We start from the raw sequence: 22,063 nt of genomic DNA on the forward strand, positions 1-22,063 counted from the left end.
CTTTGACAGGTACCTGAAGAAGAGCAGTGTGAGTCTGGTCTTCAGCAATTGGGGGGAGGAAAACATGTGAATGCAAGCACTCCGCTGTACTTTGGACTTGAAAAGGAGCAGCAGCTCTTTCTGTGTAGAAACGTTTTGGTGGTGGCTGGTGGGCACTGGGTAGAGGAGGCACCATGGCTGTGAAGTTCCATCAGTGGCAAGTTCCACTAAGGCCAAGGAAGGGGTAAGTTTACTTGCTTCTGCTTTATCTTCTCCACTCATGTGACTCTTATGTGGAGGGGGGCATGGCTATAGCAGAGCATGATTTAGGGGTGCCTGAGTCCCCTGGGAAAATACCAACATAATATCAAGCTGAGTGCATCCCATTCAAGTTCCCAAAAATGTGTAATCTGGATGTCTATTTGATATGATTTCAATTTACTTATGAAATTTCGTTCTTTAAGCTTTAAAGTGTGAATAACTCAGTTATGTCCGACTCTTTGTGGACTCCACGGACTGGAGCCCAGCAGGGTCCTCTGTCCATGGGATTCTCCAGGCAGGAATACTGGAGTGGGTTGCCATTCCCTTCTCCAGGAGAGCTTCCCAACCCAGGGATCGAACTCGGGTCTCCCACATTACAGGCAGATTCTTTACAGTCTGAGCTACCAGGGAAGCCCTCTTTAAGCTTTACTGGAGGGCAAATAAATCTCTTCAGTAAACCATCTTTGCCTTATTCTCCACATCTCTCTCTTGTTTTTTTTTTTTAGGCTTCGATGCTCGCAGCCAGGGCATCGAAGGTTAGTTTAGTTAGTCAGGTTACTTCTCTGACCAGGGATGGAATCCAGACACAGCAGTGAAAGCACCGAGTCCTAACCAGTGGACCGAGAGGGAATTCCCTCCACGTCTCTTTATAGCTCGTTAGTACAATCACACACCCAACAAGACATGGGTGGGCTGTCCCTTAGTTTTTCAAAAGTAATTATTGCTTACCCTGAAAGCAAAAACATAAGACCAGGAGTTTCAGTTAGATCTCCTTAAAATTTTACAAGCAACCATTAACCCAACTTGCACCTCCTCTGAATTTCTGGAATAAACATTACTTCTGCACTGTGTGAAGCCCCACCCCAAGTACAACACAGCAGGATCTTGGTGACAGAGTTGTTGATGTGGCCCATGGTTTACTGTGGGAGGTGGCTCAAAGGCGGCACTGGTGAAACAGGAGGAAGACGATACACGGAAGAGGGCAACTTCTCAGAGTAAGGGTTCTTTGTGTCTTCATTTTGAACCTTTATTGTTTTTCTCTGATTATAAAAATATTTCTGTAGGAAAACTGCAGATCTGTCAGAAATATGTAATGGAGAAAGCAAAAGCAACCCATAATTCTATCCATGAGAGAGAATCTCTCTAGCTTTTCCCTCTAGCATTTACTCAAAACAAAATAAAAACTATTGGTGCTCTTTTTAAAAATGGGATCGTACGATGTTTAACCCTGCTTTCCTTGCTTAAGATTTTATTTGGTCAACTGAAAAAATAAGAGATTTAGCACATCTTTTTCAAAAGACTGCATAATATTTTTCATCTTTTTAGTTTTGCGGGTGCCTTGTGCCATATGGGATCTTAGTTCCCAGACCAAGGATTGAGCCCCTGCCCCTTGAGTAGAAGGGTGGAGTCTTAACCACTGGACCGTCTGGGAAGGCCCAAGATTGCATAGTAGTTTATGGAAAGATATTTTTACAAGTATTTACTTTGGTGTACATTCTTTGTTTTTTTTTTTGGGGGGTGTGATTTATTTTTTATTGAAGGATAATTGCTTTACAAAATTTTATTGCTTTCTGTCAAAAAAAAAAAAAAAAAAAAGAACGCTTCATGAATTTGCGTGTCATCCTTGTGCAGGGGCCATGCTGATCTCTGTATTCTTCCAATTATAGTATATATGCTGCTGAAGCGAGCACTGGTGGGTATCCTTGCTCACATATCCTTGTACACATGTGAAAACATTTTTGGATATAAAATCCTAGATATGGATATGCCTGGTCAAAGGGTGTTTGGATTGACAGTTTTATTAGACTGTACTAAATTTTAAATCTCTCAAATTGGTCAGTGGATTGAAGCGTCAGCAGCACAATTCTTTGTTGTGAAGTCTCTTTCAAACAACTGCCACCAAGTCTAGTTTTAATTCCTTTTTCAGAAGTCACTGAAATGACAGCTTCCTATCACAGACTGGCATGGGACCTCAGGAGTTCTCAGTTTATCAGTGCTATAGCTCTAAAGCATGTCAAAAATATTTGCCACTTTGGGGGAGTAAGTTTTCAGATTTTTTTTTTCCAGATGACATTAGCTTCAGGTGTCTTTTTGGGAGTTCTCAGATTTAATGAGATAGATAAAATAAGACTAATCTATTTTATAATTCTTCAGCCTTCTTTCATCTGCTGGAGTGACTATAATATACTTGTGCTCTTCGGGCAACCACCTGTGTTTTTAGGAGCAACAGGCCATATCTGCCAACTCTTACCTACTTAGCACATGGTTAGTGTTTCTAGCAGTTTTCCAGTATTTGTCACATTAAATCCAAGTCACTAGTTCTGACCACCTGAAGCAACACTTCTATTTCAAGGGAACAAATAAGATAGAATTTCAAGACAAAAAACTTGTCATAGTGCTCTCCTGCACCTCATAGTCTAAAGTGATTTTTGCTTCCTCTGGACTCATTGATTTTAAAATGTTTGAGCTATTCATTAACTTGGCAATTCCTCAAGAATCTCCTTTGTACTTAAAACAAAAGTTAAAGCATTAGAGTGTTTATAGAAAACAAGTCACTTACCTATATTCTTTCCACTAGACTATACGCTTCAGGAGAAGAGGGACTTTTTTTGGTTCACTGATGATTCTCTGAATCAAAAAAGGTACCTGGCATATAAAAGGTGCTCAATTTTTGTTGAAGGAAATGATAAACTCTTTGAAGGCAGGAATCCTCTTATATTTTGCATCCCCACAATAAATTACAAGTTGCTGATTTAAAATAAAGGAAGGATCTTCATTCAGAAACACAACATAAGACTTTCTTAGAAACTAGGTGAAATATCCCTGGTCTGAACTATATTCAAGATTCCTTCTGGCCCTAACTAGAAATCTGCTAGTTTTCAAAGGATTAGAACCCGATATAATATATATTACTAAAACTAGAGTAGGAATACTTGGGTAAATCTTGGATTTAGATAGCAGGACACTGATTTTTCTATGCCTTTGGATCATCACTAAAAAGATCAGATTTGAGAATTAAGCTATATTAATCTCAAGCTATATTCTCTAAGTTCCTTTTTTGAAAGAAAAAAAAAAAAACCATGGCATCAAGCTGTTAACTGGGAATGTCTCTACAAGCATGTACTTGATGTCACTGTATAAGCAAGAAGACAAAGGAAATACTAATGTATAATATTTATATATTTTGGACTATGACAATGGTATGATGCTCTAATGAGAGATCTATCTGTCTTTAAATCCATGTCAAATGCGCAGCTATTTGGATTTAAAGCAAACAAAAATAAAAGCAATGAAAAAGAATAAAAAAGGGAATCACAGTAAAAGAAGTATCCATCTAAATCTGGAGCATATTTTGGATAATATACATCATTTTGGGGAACAAAGGCAGAAAGAAAGTGAGAGAAGAAATGCACAGGAATCAATTTTAAAAAGTTACTCCAGAAAAAAGTCCATTTTACAAAACACATTGTAATTCTAGTCTTTTAGTACTTATTTATGTCAGATCATCTCTCACTGGATGTTTAGTTTCCTGGGTTGAGACTTAGAAAAATTATATGTGGTTAGAAAATAACATATTCTCAAGACATTTGACTGAAAAGACTATTTTTGGGGGTTACTATTTTTAACAAGTTTTAACAAGAGAGTGAATTAATCAGATTTGAGATTAATTCTCACTGGCAGAACTTGAATATACTCAGTCTGCTTTAAAAAAATAAAGGGATCAGAACTTGAAAAGAATTTAATACACAAGCAACAGACAGAAAAAATATAGGGCCTGAAATAGACAAGAGTTTTTGATGTGTTAAAAAAATAAAAAGAAAAAGAAAGAAAGAAAGAAAAAAAAAAATAATACTGGGGGGTGGGCCAAGAAAAATTTCACGAGAGAAGTTGGAGGAAGGCATGTGCCCAAGTAAGACCAGGGAGTAAAGTGTGAAGAACACCAACAACAGAACCATTCTTGGGGAAAAGTAATACCATGAGGACTCCTATGGTAATTTCCTAAAAAAAAAAAAGGTAAACAGTATTTAGTCTGTTGAGGCTTACAACACTGAGTATAACAGGAAAAGAAATATTCAAAAACAAGTTTTAAAGACAAGTTACAGAAATGACTGCAAAATGAAAATCAGAACATTCTATCTTACTTGAAGTAGATAAAATAGGAAATGAAGTCAGAATACATATGATACTGTTCAATCATTCATGCTAAATGTGAAGAACTGTTAGGTTCATACATTTTAAAGCAAATGGAAAATAGTCAATCCTAAAATAAATGCACAAAACAAGTAAATTTCAGCCTTTAGGAAATCCCAGTTCAATGTGCAAACATTTCTTATGAAGTGTTTAACGAAAAATTTAAGTTCGACAAGCTATCACGTTTGTAATATTGACATTACGCATGTAATATTTAGAAATCTTAGATACAAAAAATACACATTATTCCTTTTTTAAAAGATGCTCTTGAAGCTACAAAAGTCAGTTTATTGAAGTGCTCTTGGAAAAACTGATGAAACCGTCAATACATGCACCAAAATAAGTACGCTATACAGAATTCTAAATTTCATTTTACAGAAATACCATCTAGGAAAAGTGCAAGGTGCACGAATATCTCGGTGACAGATGTTAAGTAAACTCGGCGAGAAAATCAGAAACGAGTTCCGAGTGGAGACCCAGTTGAACTTGTAAGTTTCGTGGGCACAATAAATCATTCATAAAAGCCCACCTTAAACAGCTCAAGTAGTCAGAAAAATAGGCCGATGGTTACTCGAGCGATAACATAATCCGCGGTCTTATTGTTGTAGAGCAGATGTCATTTATGGGTGGGGCTGACGCGCAGAGCAGCTGAAACATTTTTTACCAACCCCCGCCCCGCTCTTTCCAATGGGATAGAAGGGGCTCCAAAAAGGTAAGGGGAAAGCTTCCAACGCTCAATTCCTCCCAGAAACAAGGAAGTTTTTTTTGATGTGGCCTTGGCCTTGGTATATACGTAAAAGCCCGCGATAAGATGTACAAAATCTCCCGTAATTAAACCCTACCCTGGAAAAGAAATCCTCCCTTTCTCCCTCCCTGGCCGGCTCCTCCTCGGGACACTTGGCTGAGTCTTTTCTTTCCCTCCTTCCCACGCTGACGGAGAGGCTGCACGCAAGCCGCGGACGACTGTTTTTTTTTCGCGCGGAGGGAACTCGACGGGTAGGAACGCCCAGTGGCGGGAAAGGAGCGGGAGGCGTTGTGAGGAGGCCAAGCTTGCCGGGTACGAGCGGGGCTGGGGGTTGGGGGCAAGGGACGACGCGGGCCACCAGGCCCGCACGGGAGGCCGAGGTGACGAGGGGAAATCTCCCGGCTCGGAGCTGGGACCCGGCGCTTCCGGCTAACGACCGGTCGCTCTCGGGCCTAGCGTGGCTCGCCTTCCGGCTCCGCCGGGGCTGGCGGAAAGTTGGTAGGAAGGGAAACCGCGGCTCGCACTTGCCTGGAACCGGGTGACCAATAACTGGTAATAGTCTTTGCTCGGCGCTGGGCCTTGTCCTACAATTTCGAACAGAGTCTCCGGCAGCCACGACGCCATCTTGGGACGCCACCGCCGTCGCTAAGACAACCAGGAAGGGGCGGGGCCTGCCTGGGGTCACGGGGGCCACAGCCGTGGTTTAAAAAAACCGAACCCTACTTTCGAGCTGGCGGGGTGTTTCTAGCTTTGGGGATGATTATCCCCTTCATCCAAGGGTTAGCAGGAACTCTTGCGCCGTGAAATATCCACCTTGAGGTCCCGTGTGACCCGGAGGGGAATTAGTTCCTGTTACCACAGAGGGGGAGTGGGGAAGGCGGGGGGGGGCGGTGACCCCGGCGGAGGGATACCAAGCGAAGTCTCACATTCCCCTTCCTGGTCCCTCGAAGGGATCGGGAGGAGGTCGCAGGCCGCTGGGGGAAGTCGAGCCCGGCAGTGGCGAGGCGGCGGGGGGGGCGGGGTGGGAGGGGAGGGGAGGGGAGGGGAGGGGCTATGTGAGGAGCCGCGAGTAGGCAGCGGGGGGCCTGTCCCGCGGACGAGCACCGTCAGTCCGAGCCGCGGCGGGCAAAGTAGTTCCCGGAGGGTGTTGGAACGGGCGGGGAGGGAAGAAGGCGGCGCGGGCGGAGGCGCACGCCGGGAGCGGTGCTGCGGCTCAGCTGATAATTGAAGGGACCCGAGGAGCCGCCGCCGCCGCCGCTTGGGGGTGGGGGGCGAGGAGGAGGAAGTTACTGCCGCGCCACCGAGTCCGGACCGGAGACTTTGGGGCCCAACTAGGTAATTGGGGCGCAGTTCCGAGCGGCGGCGGGGCCAGGCCTGGGTGGGGGGGAGGGGGCTGCGTTGAGGGGTTGAAGGTGGGGGGGTGGTGGTGGTGGTTGGTGGTGGTGGCGGCGGCGGCGGCGGCGGCGGGGAGGAGCTGGAACAGAAAGTCCCAGGAAGCCCGGTTGTGTCATCGCCGCGATTCGGGCCCCCCTCCCGCCCCCCACGCTCGGCCTATTCCCGGCGGCAGCGGCGGCGGCGGCGGGTCCGCGGAAGGACCGGGACAGGGGTTGACGGGTTAGGCGCTCGAGGGAGAGAGACCGCGGCTGGAGGGGACCTGGGGCTGGGCGGGAGCCCGGGGTGGGGGGTGAGGGGGGCGGGGCTCTGGGTGCCCCCCCCCCCCCGCGCCAACCATGAGGAGGGCCCCTTCACGGAACCCGGGGGGTAAAGGCGTGCGGGGTCTGGGGGAACCCGGCGGGTGTCGTGTGTGTGGGGGGGGGCCGGAAGTGGGCTTTGGAGCTTGGAGGGCGTCTAGGAAGACAGAAAGTGGGGGGCCGGAAGTGCAGGTGGGGGGGTGTGAAAGACGGCCAGGGTTCCCCGGAAATGGGATGGGGGGCCCGGAAACTGGGAGAGGGGAGGCTCCGGGGCCAGGGAACGGCCCGGAAATGGAAACTAGGGAGCAGCTCGAGTGACAACAGTTGTGGGAAGCGAGGGTCAGAGGAGGGAGCGGCCGGAGTGACTTTTAGACCGCAGTAAGAGGTTTCTTGCCGCCGGTGGGGGGAGACGGTTGAGGGCGGCCGAGGCTGCAGGCGAGGGGTCTGCGCTGGGCAGTTGTTTTTTCTGCCTGTGGGAAGTTGAGGCTTGACGGAGGGGGAACGCCGAGAGAGGACGCGGGGAGGGCGCGGGGAGGGGGGCGGCGTGAAACAGGCCGGGAAACTTGGCTGAGAGGAGCGGAGCATCCTTCTCCATTGATCGGCGTGGAAATTGGGGGTGGGGGTGGGGTTAGGACCTGTGGGGAGGGAGGTGGACCGGTTGTCACTCCTGTCGTATTAGTATTCAGAGCGCGTCAGGCGATTAATTTATTTATATGTGGATTACATAAAACCTATTATAACGTCTGTCCGTTCAGTTCAGCCTCTCTCCATCCTCCTCCACAGTGAGTGGGTTTCCAGTTGTGGAACAAGTTAGAGGAGAGTGCAAATAACGGAGGTGATAGCGTCCCCCATCCTGTCCTTTCTCCGTGTCGGTCCCATCCTCAAAAATAAACGAAATCTTTTCATTTGATGGAGAAGGGGAAAAAAAGAAAGATTTAAACACACAGGCAAATCGTGGCGGGAGGTCGAGGGGTAGCTTAGACATTTGAACTCCTGCGGGGGGACAAGGGGACGAGAGGGAATTGGGTGCCCCGTGTGGCGAGGAGAGGACGGAAGGGGCTGCTTCTGAACCCTTAAGACAGATTTGTTTGTTTTTGATAATGCCGTTTTTTTTTGTTTGTTTTTTAACTTTGTGGGGAGGTTTAGCTTAAGCCTGGTATCTGGTGGTGGGTATGGTTTAATTGCTTCGTCGGGTAATTGGGGGGGGACAGAATGTGTCAGGGGGAACGTTGGTGTGTGTGGAATGGGGCGCGGGGGGGTGGGCGTTTAGTGGCGCAGTGGGCCTGTTCCGAGTGGACGTCTAACTGCTCCCCTGCTGTCTCCCTTCCTCGTCGGCCTTCCCCGGTCTTGCCTGGCCTGCCAGATCACCCGATCCCCGGATTTTCCTTGGTTTTGTAGGCCCTTCTGTGGTGTGTTGTTGAACTTTATATTCCTCACCAGTATCTAGCTATTTTTGGCGTTTCATTTGTTAAAAAGACCCGGCAAGTTGAGGCTCATAATCTCTTCTCAAAAAAGCAAAACAAAACAAAAAAAATACGGGATAGAAACTTGAAAGAGCTATTGAGTGGGGTAAAAAACCGACGTTCGGAACAAAGGTCCTAGTTGTTAGAGAAAAAGGCAAGAGGCCTATATATGAATCCTGAGTGTGTGTCGCATTTACTGGCGAGTTGGGGTAAGGGGGACAGCAGTTAGGGTTATGGAGTGGAATTATCAGGTTTAGAAACAGTACGTGGCAGAGGGTTTTATTGAGGCTTATTTATTTTTTTCGCACAGAGAGCATGGAAAGAACTCAGTATTAAGTGTGGATTTTAGAGTAAACACATTTCTAACGCATTTCTAATTGTTTTAGAAACTTCTGCTCTACGTTCAGCCTCAGAAGTACTGAACTCGTGTGGCTTTTTATATCATCTTTGTGAAATTGTTTGGGGATAAAAAATGAATTTTTATTTCATTTATTTGAAGTTGAGACAGAGCACATTAAAATGGCTGAGGGTTGTGGGCTTGCCACATCACCCTTTCTATGAATGTGCCGTAATTAAGATTACGCCTGCATTGCCGGAGACTTGGGTTCAATCCGTGGGTGGAGAAGATCCCCTGAAAAAAGAAATGGCAACCCACTCGGGTATTCTTGCCTGGGGAATCCCATGGACAGAGGAGCCTGGCAGGCTACGGTGGTCTATGGGGTCACAAGAGTACTTAGCGACTAAATAAGAACAACAATTAAGATTATCACTGCTTCCATTCGATTCCCAGTTTTTCAGGAGTTTGAGTGGTTTTTAAGTCTGCTTCAGCTGACATTTACTGTTTTGTGTCTGTAAACAGGCATTTTACTTTTCATTTACTTTCTTAAAGTTAGAAAATGTTGGTAGTTAGAATTTCTGAAGGTGCTAAACAAAATTATTTTTTGCAGTGAAGAACAGGATGCTTGGTCAGGATAAAAGCAATGCTTTCATCTAGCAAAGTAAATTTGAAGTAATGTTTACTTTTCCATTCTAACTTTTGAGATTAGTGCATTTTTATCTGGATATGCTTGTATGATCCTGTCTGAGGTCATCATCCTAGCAAAGAAGACACACGCTGGCCTACGAATTCATAACACTGCCACTTAGTAGCTGTGTGACCTTGAGTTACTATTCTCTGACCCTGTCTGATCTCCATTTGTTTTAATCTGTAAAATGGGAATGGATAGTCCATCTCTTTCCTACTGGCTGATTGTGAGATCCAGTGGATATAATGGCTGAGAAGAAATACAAACTGCTAAATAAGTGTAAGACAATTGTCATTAGCTTTAGAAAATTATCTATTTTGAGGTAATTACAAAAAATTTTTATCAGTTGGAGTGGTGGAAAGTTGTCAGTGTAAGGTAGGTTGGAGATAGGAAGTTATAGCACTTTATAATTTGAAATTGCTTCTTAATTGGTAGTGGAACTTGGACCCCAATTGTTATGTTACTTTTTTTTGCAGCGATATGCTTGTTCACCATACCTTGTTAATTCTGCTGAGAGAAAGTTCAGACAGATTGCTTCGTGTTTTTATTGTGGAAAAAATTTGTTGCTGTTCTGGTTCATGGCTTTTATGAAATTGATTTTCTAATATCAGAGACTACAATTAAGGATGGAGAAGGAAATGGCAACCCACTCAGTATTCTTGGCTGGAAAATCCCATGGGGTCTCAAGAGTCGGACACGACTTAGCAGCTAAGTGACCACCACAATTAAGGAAAAGTATTTCAGGATCTTGGTCTGGTTTCTTTTACAGAATCTGAGGGAGTTTTTGTTTTTAATTCTTTCAAGGGAATGTGGGTGGGAATCTTTTCGAACAAACTGATACCAATTGCCCATTTATTTTTTGCATGTTTGCTGAGGTAATTGGATGTACTCAAATTGAAAAAGTAACCTGCTTGTTGCTTTTCATCTTCAGGTTCTTGATCTGCCAGCCTGACATGCTTTTTTCCTTCTTTTGAGTCATTTTAGGTTCACCTCAACTCACAAGTATTTACTCAAAAATTTCTACCCCATGATCTTTCCTTTTTATTTCTTTGTTATCTATCTATGCTTCATTTGGGGATTATAGTGCTAGGTTTGTTGACAAGCATTGCTTTTGTTTCCTTGACTGGATTATGGGCTTCCTGAGGGCAAGGATTATCTCAGTGTCCTTGTGTTTTGCCTGAAGGTGTACTCATAAACCTGATTGAAAATAACACCCATTTTCCTTCCCACTCCAAAGCGGTAATGGTAGCCTGGCCATGCCAGCTATGCAGCCAGTCTTCCTGCTTGGAAAATTTCTTGGCTTCAACAAGTCTCTCAGGGTGCTGTCTGGTTTAGTGCTCAGCGTCTCACATCTTCCTGACTGCTGTGCCATCAGAGTGCCTGGATAGGGTAGAAGGGTAAGAATTTGGTGAATATTATATAAAACATATAATTTGTAGGTTGTTATATAATCTTGGTGCTTTTAGCTCTTAACATGTAATGTTAGCTTTACATTTGTGTGTGTGTGTGTGTGTGTTTAATTTTTTAGTGTCTGGGTGTAGTTTAGCTGTGCTATATAGATTTCTTAAAGGCATAAACCCCTAGCAAATTGTTCTTCACTTTCTACCCAGTCTGCTAGATTTCTCTGTACACAGTGGGTGCTTGCTGTTATTTATGGTAAATAGATCTGTATACTGATATCGAGCCAGTCTTTTGTATTTAAGTGGAACTTGGCTAATGTCCTGGATTTTCACAAATGCAGTTCTTTAATAAAATCTTATCAGTACTACCCCAATTTATTGCTAGTTTCAGGGTATGGGCAAAAGAAGTTGTTTTCTAGACTGAAATGAGTCTGCTAGATAGTTTTTCTCCTAGGACTTGTAGATCTTTTTTGTAATTCTTGTAGTTTCAGTAAACTGGATTGGCCAGAAGAAAAAGCTACTCAAGTAGACCATTATTTAGACTAAACCCATTTTGTCTTGAGTGTGCCGAGAAGCTGTTAATAGTCAGTTTTGGAGTTATGCTTGATTTAAACAGTCATTCTAGACGCCTAGAATTAAAAAGCTGCCTGTTGCTCCGATCTTTCATTAAGGAACAGCACTGTTCAAGTGAGTATCTGATTTGAAGGTAGAAGACTTGGGTTCCAGTTCTGGTAATGCATTTTCTGTGTTTGTGACCTTGGACAAATAATACAACCTTTGTGAACTTCAAGTGCTTAATCTGAAAAATGTGATCATGGCCACCATATCAGTGCTAGGCACTGTATTCAGGAGATCAGGCTACAAAGATGGATTGGAACACAGCCCTTATTCCCCTGGTTCATCCCTGCATTGATCACTACTGCCTGATTTGTTTACATTGTTCTACCTAGAACATTCTTTTATAATGTATGTAGGTGTTCTGCTTGAAGATATTTGAGTATAGAATAGTATTCCTTAGTAGATTATGAATTTCTTGAAGTTAGTCTTTGCTCTTTTATCCATAGAAGCAAGCGCAGGGCCTGTCCCATAGTAAAGATTCTTTTAACGTTTACTGAAGGAATAAGTTGTGAAAATAAGATTCTGAAAGTGAAAATATTTTGTAATGGTTTAATGTAGTGTCCTATTTGATTTGTTTTGATAAGCATTTTGGATCACCGTTATGTTAACAAGATTTTGGGGGTTTTCTTTAATCTCTTGATACATGTTTTAGAGACTGCAAGTTACGTTGAATCATATTAAAAAAAATTAAGGCAAGCCATTTCACATTATTTAATTATCCATTATTTGCATGAAATAGTTGATCATTTAAATGCTTCATTGAGGACTTATGTTTTGAGACAGTGCATATTTAAGTACAGAACTGAATTTTACACATAATTTTAGTTTATTCTGTTTCTTTTTAGAAAGGATATATTTATTTCTATAAATGTTATTACCCATACATGGGTTTTTGAGTTATTTATTATTTATAAGCTGAAGTGTCTATCAACAAGTCTTCAAGACTTGAAATTATAGCCTTTTAATGTGTGTTTTAATCGCTTGTTGGCTGTCACAAGCAGTGAATGAGTTCCACCCTGACTTTACAACTCCTACTCATTCCACCCATGAGCAGCATTCTGAATAAATAGATGGACCTTGTGCTATCGTCTTAAGGTCATATTAACTCATCTTCAAGTCCTCATACTGTTAAGCATGTGTGATGCCCTGAAAACCCAAAGTGAGTTTGTATGGATAACCTGTTTGAAAGTCACTGTTGAGTTGTAATATAAGCTGCTTTGTGTCCTCAGAGAGCAGGTTCATGGAGATCATATGAAGGGGCCTTCCCCAATTTCCCTTTAAAAAAAAAATTCTTAAAACGTCAGTGCTTGTAGTTGCCTTATAAATAGCAAATGTGTGAAAATGCTATAATTTCTGCTATGGCCCCAGTATTTTATAATCCCGTTTTGCAGTCTTGGCTGCGGGCAGTCAGAGGAGCTGCCTCTTCTGCTCTGAAAACACCCAGGAGCTTCATTCGTGCTCTGGCTTTCATTGTCTCTTCACTTGGATTAGTACCTTTCCCCAACCTTGTATCTCTGTAGCTACATACACTCTTAACTTTCTTTCAGTAGCTCCTGTGAAGATTTTCAGTCTTCACTCTTCTGCTCCCTTCTGCAGCATTTCTTTCACTGATGGCTTTTACGGTCTTTCTAGTTGTTTACATCTTCTTTATGAGATCTTTGACTTCTTGAGAGTAGAGGTCTCATTCTTCTGTCCTCACAGAGGCTGGCACAAGTCTCCATATAATGTGTCGTACATGGTAGATGGCAGTGGTAGAGTTCATTCTGGTGAGACATTAAAGAACTATATTGTGAAATAATAGTATTGACATAGTCTACTGTCAGCTTGGGCTTCCCAGGTGACACAGCAGTAAAGAATCCACCTGCCAATGCAGGAGATAAAGGTTCGATCCCTGAGTTGAGAAGATCCCCTGGAGTAGGAAATGGCAACTGTCTCCAGTATTGTTGCCTGGAAAATTCCATGGACCGAAGAGCTTGGTGGGCTACAGTACAGGGGTTTGCAAAGAGTCTGACAGGACTGAGTGCCTGATCATGCATGCACATGCTGTCAGCTTGCTTATTTTATTGGCGGCTTGCAGAGTCTTAGTTCCCCAATCTGGGATTGAACCTGGGCTCTCAGCAGTGAGAGTGCAAAGTCCTGACCACTGAACTGCCAAGGAATTCCCTCAACTTGCTTATTTTTAGTTTTTCAGGGTTTGGTACCTGAAGGTAGGATCCTAGAATATAAATTTTTCAGAATCAGGCTCATTAAAATCAGCTTCTTAAGGGATTGCTAAATAGTACTAGACTGTTTTAGTGACTTGGATACCCCAGGTTTAGCATTTGGGGATTATGGTTATTAGTAGATAAGTTTGTCAGTTCGTGTTTTATCAGGTGTTTACTGTGCACCACAGGACTGTGCTGGGGGAAATACAAAAGGGACTTAAGACGTAGTTTTTGTCTTCCGAGTTTTGTTACGTTTCTTTAGTTGATAATCAAACTGACTTGATAACTATGTATAATTAGCACAGAGAGGTATTCTGTAGATATTCTAAATGCAGGTGTTCTGCATTTAGAAAACTTGATACGAGAATCTAAATTAAGAAACAGATGAATTAGGGCATGCTTTTTTGGCCTTGCTGAATAAATTGTTGGAAGTGCCTCCATTGCACAAATATTTCATCAACAACCAACGCGTGTGCATTTCTGGTTCCATATAAGGTCTGCCCTCTTGTAGAGTGCTGAGGAGAAATAAGATTTATAAAGTGAGATCTTTTATTTCAAAATGTACTAATATTGCAGATGAGTTCAGACTATGTCAAAAGAACACAACATATAACATCGTACATATTTGTTTTTAAGTGCAAATTTGAGTTTTATATAGCGAGTATTCAAGTTTAGAGAGAGATTGAAGTTATTGAGGAAGACTTTATGAACAGAGGAGGGGCTTGAGCTGACCCTGATACTTGGATAGGTGTAGGAGGGTAGGGAGCTTAAAAGTGGAGTTGACAAGGATCTAATGGTAAGGTAAACTGGCCCTCTGAAGGAGAGGGTCCACATTTATGAAATTTGGGCTGAGATTATTGAGGTTCTGAAATGGGAGATTAAGAAATTCAATATAACAAATAGACATATTGAAGTTATGGTTGATAGATGAATAGGCAGTGATAATATGAAAAAAATGTACAAAAATATTTAATATGTAAGTGAAAAGAAAACTAAAAGTGCTTCCAGATCTTACTTATCTTTTTATGAAATTGCTTCCTTTTCAGGACTGCATATAAGGGTCTTTGTGGTAAGTTTTGAGGCAGTAGAAGCAGTGGAGGTAAAACTTACTTCTTGTTCCATTTCCCTACTTGATAGATTAAGTAGATCTTTGATAGATTAACAAAACTTGAAGTTTTGTTCAGTAGGCAGGAGCTGGTATCTAAATGATTCCCACTGCCCCTCTGTTCAGTCACAGAATTCTTCCTTTACTGGAAGCTGGCAGTCATCTCCTAACACATTCATTCAACTATTGTTTGTTCAGAGATTTAAAAAAAAAATCAGTACTGTTTAAGAATACATGTTTCTTCTGAGTTATTTCTGAGTTATTTAAATCAGTCTTATTTATGGGGAACCTTTTGTTTAGTGTCTACTGCTCTAGAAAACTGTTTAAAACAAAAGCAAATTGTGGTTTTAGTATATATATATAAAATCCCTGATAGCTCAGTTGGGAAAGAATCCACCTACAATGCAGGAGACCCTGGTCCGATTCCTGGGTTGGGAAGATATGCTGGAGAAGGGATAGGCTATCCAATCCAGTATTCTCTGGCTTCCTTTGTGGCTCAGCTGGTAAAGAATCCGCCTGCAATGCAGGAGACCTGGGTTTGATCTCTGGGGTGGGAACATCCCCTGGAGAAGGGAAAGGCTACTCCAATATTCTGGCCTGGAGAATTCCACGGACTGTATAGTCCATGGGGTCACAAAGAGTCTGACGGGACTGAGTGACTTTCACTTTATTTTTTCAAAGGTGGAAATTAATATTACCCAGTTTAATCAAGTGAGATATTTTAGTCAAATATTTCCCTTGCTCTCTGGTTGATGTCACAGTAGATTATTTGTTACCCATTTTATTAATACTTTTACAAAAGTATGTACAACAGGATTTCAAAAATGGGAAATGAGCTTAGATGTGGCTGAAGGGAAACTAAAGCAAAAGAGAATATTTGGGGGTGTGGTAGCCATAATATTTAGCTTTCTTTAGCATCTTTTGTTTCTAGCATGTTCTTGTAGACTTTGATGACTGTAGTTGAATTAATTTGATCTTTTCCCTAATGTGGGGACAGCAGAGATGCTAGCTGTTATTGCAAGTTTATGACTTAAAATAGTATCTGTTAAGGCTGTATAGGCCAAAATTTTTGGGGTTTTGTGGACTCCAGTTGAAGCATTTGTGAAGTGTCAGTATTTTATTGCTGCAACAGGCAGTAGTACCTATTTTTCTGCAAGACAGTCCTGCAGCTTCCCAGTTTTTTCCTTTATCAAGCACATATTTCCATTTGTTCTAATCACCGAGGGAAAGCAACTTAGTTTCCAAAGGAGATTAGACCTGGTCTCTACCAACAGCATTTGGGCCCTTCTCCCAGTAGATGGCAACAAAAATTAGGCTCATTTCTGAGAAGATTGAGTAATTCTTAACTTTGTGATCAGACCTGTTTGCTAGTTATTTCTCAACTCTCATTAGGTATATTAGTGTTGATTTTTACCTTTTGACCTCAAAATACTTTTGTTATAAAGCTAGACTTAATTGCAGAGTTCATCTTTTCACCCTGCCTTTTGACAAGCTTTGCCCTTCCAGTTGCTGCTGTGAGGTAAGACTTGGGGAATTTCAGCCTTCGGTGTGGCACTGTAAGGTAATCTGCTGCCTCTTCTGACCAGCTAGTATTACTTTCAGCTGCCTGGATGTTAGGCCATGCCATTTTTTTTTCCAGGTGTCTTCTCATTACACAAACTAAGTCCAACTGAGACGAATTACTGGAGATAATAGCCCATCATATGGGATTTTCCTTGTAACACCCCTTTAAGGTGATACTCAGTTTATATTTCTTGCATCAGGTGAGGATTTGGTGAAACTTAATGTTTGCTGGAATAGCTGCTTTTCTTTCTGTTCTATGGAATGGGCCTTCTGCTTCAGTCATGTGTTTACTTATAATCAGTATATTAATTTGTTACTAAAAGAAAATTAAGATGATTCATAATTATGCAGTTAACTTGCTGCTGCTAAGTTGCTTCAGTCGTGTCCGACTCTGTGTGACCCCATAGATGGCAGCCCAGTAGGCTCCTCTGTCCCTGGGATTCTCCAGGCAAGAATACTGGACTGGGTTGCCATTTCCTTCTCCAGTGCATGAAGATGAAAAGTGAAAGTGAAGTCGCTCAGTTGTGCCCGACTCTTAGTGACCTGGTGGACTGCAGCCTACCAGGCTCCGCCATCCATGGGATTTTCCAGGCAAAAGTACTGGAGTGGGGTGCCATTGCCTTCTCCACAGTTAACTTGAGTATACTATATTTAGAGAAACTCACAACTTCAGGATACCTGCTGAATTTACTTAAACATTTAATGCTATAGTAAAGAATTTGGGTTAGTAGGTTCAGAGGAAGAAATTATCTTGGTTTCAGCAACCACTGCATTGAGTGTGTGTGTGTATTGATCTTTTAAAGGTATTTCTTGGGCTTCCCTGATAGCTCAGTTGGTAAAGAATCTGCCTGCAAATGCAGGAGACCCTGGTTTGATTCCTGGGTCAGGAAGATCCCATGGAGAAGGGGATAGGCTACCCATTCCAGTATTCTTGAGCTTCCCTTGTGGCTCAGCTGGTAAAGAATCCACCTGCAATGCGAGAGACATGGGTTCTATCCCTGGGTTGGGAAGATCCCCTGGAGAAGGGAAAGGCTACCCATTCCAGTATTCTGGCCTGGAGAATTCCATGGACTGTATAGTCCATGGAGTCGCAAAGAGTCAGACATTACTGAGCGACTTTCACACACACAAAGGATTTGGGAAGTTTCCACATTACTTAAAAGAATTTTAAAGTTAGGAGTGGATTAATCCATAGTTCTTTTAACAAATGTGAAATACAGGACTTAGTAAAACCATTTTTCTAAAAATTTCTGCGATTATTTCTGTTTAAGGGCCATATTAGCATCATGATACAAGGGAAGAAATTATCTTGGTTTCAGCAACGACTACATTGATCTTTTTTGTGTGTGTGTATATTGATCTTTTAAAGTTATTTCTTCAATTCTATTAGTAATATTCTTAAACCTAGAAAGCAATCGTTTAAAACATCTCTGTTCTCAGTGAAGTTAGTATGAAGTTAGCAGTGGAGATACAATTAATGTATGTGAATAATAAGCAAATGATATGTATTTATAAGCAGCTTTGGTCACTATTTCAAGCCTTAGGTTAAGGTTTGGGATTATGAGGATAGACAGATGTGGTCCTTGACCTTGAGTTTATAGTTTTATTAGGAGGGGGGCGGTAAATTCAGAGACAGAATTAATCATAGAAACTCTTAAGCCGAATTCTGAGACATTACTCAGATGCCTCATCAGGTGACTAGCTGGAAAGGAGAATATAGTAAAAATATTACCAAGGTATTTCTCAGAATAGTTGTTTTAGCTGCATCCGTGCATACTTGCCCACACTGAGTTCTGAATTCAGTTCCTTATCTTTGTGATATGGCTTTCACTGTAAATATGTATAATATAGTCTGATAGCTAAATCAGTCCAGTAGTGTGGGAGATTAACAGCATAATAATAAAAAAGACTTCATGAATCAATGTACCAGAAGCTCCCTTCGATTGAGTTCTTTCCTTGGTACACTGATATTTTACATAGGTTAATGTTAACGGAGTCTCTCGGGATAGGGTAGGGAGCTGGGTGGGGTGGGGATGGAGAGAAGAGTGGATGAGCCAAAGAGCTGGGCATTTTAGACAAGGGCTGTGTGAGGGTGGACAAGGCTGTAGCAGAAGAGGGTGTCAGTTTTCAGAAGTGGCAGAGGAGAGTTAAATGTACTAAATAAATATATTTTGCTTTCTGTGTTTATTTTAATGAGTTCTTTGCCCCATATTTTTACATAAGAAAGATAGCTATATTCTTATTATGCTTTGAGTATCCCTGGGTTATAACTCCAATTGGAATAATATCAAAAATATAAATATAGTAGAAAATAAGATTCATACCTGTGCATACATTTACATGAACATCTTATTTCTTCTTAAAGTTGGCATTTTTTGTAACTTTTTATTTTGTACTGGAGTATAGCCGATTAACAAATAACGTCATGATAGTTTCAGGTGGACAGCAAAGGGACTCAGCCATACCTATGCATATATCCATTCACCCCCAAACTCCCCTCCCATCCAGGCTGAAAGTTGACATTTTTATCCTGTAATTTTAATCAGTTTTTACAGAAAATGTTGTTTTTCCATGGCTATGCACATTTATGTTTTGAGGAAAGTGTCATATAGAAAGATGATGGACTTCAAGGCTCAGTTCAGTTCAGTCACTCAGTGGTGTCTGACTCTTTGCGACCCCATGAATTGCAGCACGCCAGCCCTCCCTGTCCATCACCAACTCACAGAGTTCACTCAAACTCACGTCCATCGAGTCTGTGATGCCATCCAGCCATCTCATCCTCTGTCGTCCCCTTCTCCTCCTGCCCCCAATCCCTCCCAGCATCAGAGTCTTTTCCGATGAGTCAACTCTTCCCATGAGGTGGCCAAAGTACTGGAGTTTCAGCTTTAGCATCATTCCTTCCAAAGAACACCCAGGGCTGATCTCCTTCAGAATGGACTGGTTGGATCCCCTTGCAGTCCAAGGGACTCTCAAGAGTCTTCTCCAACACCACAGTTCAAAAGCATCAATTCTTTGGCGCTCAGCCTTCTTCACAGTCCAATCTCACATCCATACATGACCACAGGAAAAACCATAGCCTTGACTAGACGGACCTTTGTTGGCAAAGTAATGTCTCTGCTTTTCAATATGCTATCTAGGTTGGTCATAACTTTCCTTCCAAGGAGTAAGCGTCTTTTTTAATTTCATGGCTTCAGTCACCATCTTCAGTGATTTTGGAGCCCCCCAAAATAAAGTCTGACGCTATTTCCACTGTTTCCCCATCTATTTCCCATGAAGGGGTGGGACCGGATGCCATGATCTTCGTTTTCTGAATGTTGAGCTTTAAGCCAACTTTTTCACTCTCTTTCACTTTGATCAAGAGGCTTTTGAGTTCCTCTTCACTTTCTGCCATAAGGGTGGTGTCATCTGCATATCTGAGGTTATTGATATTTCTCCCAGCAATCTTGATTCCAGCTTGTGCTTCTTCCAGCCCAGCGTTTCTCATGATGTACTCTGCATATAAGTTAAACAAGCAGGGTGACAATATACAGCCTTGACGTACTCCTTTTCCTATTTGGAACCAGTCTGTTGGTCCATGTCCAGTTCTAACTTGCTTCCTGACCTGCATATAGGTTTCTCAAGAGGCAGGTCAGGTGGTCTGGTATTCTCATCTCTTTCAGAATTTTCCACAGTTTTTTGTGATCCACACAGTCAAAGGCTTTGGCATAGTCAATAAAGCAGGCTAGACACTGTTTAAACAGGGTCCCCATATTCTAGCTGTGTGATCTTCGGCAAGTCATTTAAACTCTCTGAGGTGTAGTTTACTTGGTTATAAATGGGTGCTGTTAGGATGGTTCATAAATAGTATACACTTGATAAATAGGAGCTGCTGCTATTTTTATTTATAATGATAAAAAATATATGTTAATTTCACTATTTAGAGGAAGGTTTACATAGTGTCATCTTGCAGAGCCGGGGTCAGCAAACTTTTTTCGCAAGGTGCCAGATGGTGTTAATATTTTTGGTTTTGCAGGCCAGATCTTAAAGGGTTAAAAAAAAAGCAGCCAAATCAGCATTTTGAAACTTTACAAAATGAGGTGGTTGGCCAGATTTGGCCTGTGGGCTATAATTTGCCAACCTCTGCTCCAGAATATTACTAGCTGCTTTTTTACGTTGTTCATAGGAATTTGAAATGCTCTCTGTATGTTTTCAAAGATAACATGATAATGTCTCAAAGATAAAGGAGTTTAGGATAAGTGGCTAAGAGCAGACATTGGGATTCAATTTAAATTTTGGGTCTAATACTATTACCAGTGTGACTTTTGTTTTGTCACCTTATTTTGGCTTCAATGTCCCACCTGTAGAATGGGAATAATAATAATGGTCCCTATCGTAGGCTTTTTTTAGAATTAAATTAGTTAATATGTAGAAGTTTTAGAACAACGCCTGGTACAGCCTAAGTGCTCAGTGTGTTAACTGTTGTTAGTAATCATTCTTTTTTTGAGAGGAAGCATTTTTATTTTCTTATATTGATAAAACAACAGGTTTGAGAAAGAAGATGGATATCTTTGATATATTGGAATTACTTGAGTGACAAGAGTTTTAGGTTTTGAAGCAGGAGGATCGTTTGAAGCAGAAGTATTGGTAGACTCTGCAATGAGATGGTTTCTGGTTGGGTTCCAGTTTCCTAGTTGTTTGATCCTGGGCAAGTTGATTAACATGCAAATTATAGAAAATACGGAATTGGCCAAAGAGTTTGTTTGGATTTTTCTATAAGATGTTATGAACTTTTTGGCCAACTCAATACAAAATTTATAGAATTCCTTTGAGTTTTTAATGAGAGTGAAGTATTAAGCACAGGGCCTGGTTCATAGTTAAGCAGTTGCTGTATTACATTTTTTTTTGACTAAGATAACTGACTTCTAGAAGAAATTTAATAGTAGCTTTTATTCTAGTAGGTTTTCTAAATGACGACTTACTTTCACATTGTTTTAGTATATGAAGTTACACTTGACTGTGTAAACTTTTTATTTTTAACATGTTATAATTTTGGTGTTGAGTAAATTTAATGGTTAAAATGAAACTTTAAAGATTGAAAGGAAAAATATCCCTGACTTGGTATTACGTACATTAAGTGTTTTGAAAAGCTTTTTGAGGAGTGATTTCTCCGTTTGATATAGGTTCACAGGTTTATTAAAATGTTGTAAACGTAGAGTAAGGAGGTCAAGGTTTTGTTGTTGTTAATCAGTAAAAATTTAAAGAAATGGATGTAGAATCTACTGCAAAGTACGGTGAACATGTTGTTTTTCAGTGTGGCTTTTTACCAGTGTTTACGTGCTTCTCAGAGTGCTGTGAGTGCACCAGAATGTCTCATTCCTGACTCTTGGCTGTCATTGGTGAACATTATTACCCTGAGTCTTAAGGCTCTCGTTGGCAGTTGGACATTACTAAATTCTCTGCTTTTTAAGAGACTTAGTTGCTTTTGCTTTGTTTAGTAAGTGCCTTCCCTGTCCTCTCTAGTCGATGGGCTTGGCTATGTTTAGACCTACTCCCTCTAGCTTTTATTATGCTTTGAGTTACAAAACTACTTGCTAGAATTGTGTATTAAGTGGGTAAGTTGAGAGTGAAGACTTGCACCCCCCTCCCCTTTAAAAAATATTTATTTGGCTGCACCAGGTCTTAGTTGAGGCACGCAAACCCTTAGTTGCAGCATATGGGATCTAGTTCCCCAATCAGGGATCAAACCCCAGGCCTCCTGCATTGGGAACTAGGAGTCTTAGTCAGTCATTGGACCACTAGGGAAGTCCTCCTGCGGTTTTAAGAGTGAAAATTCTTAAAA

At 41.7% G+C, this 22,063-nt stretch overlaps 3 protein-coding genes and 1 non-coding gene across 21 annotated transcripts in view; 1 reads left to right on the top strand and 3 right to left on the bottom strand.

Annotated features, from left to right (window-relative positions):
- FBXO36 (F-box protein 36) overlaps window positions 1–6,013 on the bottom strand; it is a 102,203-nt gene extending 96,190 nt beyond the window's left edge. For all 3 annotated transcript variants that reach the window (XR_011467379.1, XM_005887037.3, XM_070385591.1), the window contains exon 1: window positions 5,705–6,013. Coding sequence is in view for 2 of the 3 variants with exons in the window: in XM_005887037.3 (XP_005887099.1) it covers window positions 5,705–5,800 (96 nt within the window). In the remaining variant the exon portion in view is untranslated. The remainder of the gene's footprint in view (window positions 1–5,704) is intronic.
- LOC138985105 (U6 spliceosomal RNA) lies at window positions 1,828–1,931 on the bottom strand. Its single transcript, XR_011462372.1, has one exon. It is a non-coding gene; the product is annotated as a U6 spliceosomal RNA (small nuclear RNA).
- TRIP12 (thyroid hormone receptor interactor 12) overlaps window positions 5,470–22,063 on the top strand; it is a 151,105-nt gene continuing 134,511 nt past the window's right edge. For 9 of the 16 annotated variants that reach the window (XM_070385533.1, XM_070385540.1, XM_070385539.1 and 6 more), the window contains exon 1: window positions 6,340–6,511. The gene's annotated coding sequence lies outside the window, so the exon portion shown is untranslated. Of the gene's footprint in view, window positions 5,489–6,338; window positions 6,512–7,135; window positions 7,246–22,063 lie in introns of those variants that run through there. The other 7 variants (XM_070385538.1, XM_070385558.1, XM_070385564.1 and 4 more) reach the window with 4 other exon arrangements.
- LOC138984751 (uncharacterized) lies at window positions 6,029–7,462 on the bottom strand. Its single transcript, XM_070360368.1, has 2 exons — window positions 7,242–7,462; window positions 6,029–6,650 (listed from the first exon to the last, which is right to left on the bottom strand). Exons 1-2 carry the CDS (start codon window positions 7,460–7,462, stop codon window positions 6,029–6,031), a joined length of 843 nt encoding a protein of 280 aa, XP_070216469.1.

The sequence above is a fragment of the Bos mutus genome, chromosome 2 (assembly GCF_027580195.1).
Source record: "Bos mutus isolate GX-2022 chromosome 2, NWIPB_WYAK_1.1, whole genome shotgun sequence".
Classification (NCBI taxonomy): Eukaryota; Metazoa; Chordata; class Mammalia; order Artiodactyla; family Bovidae; genus Bos; species Bos mutus.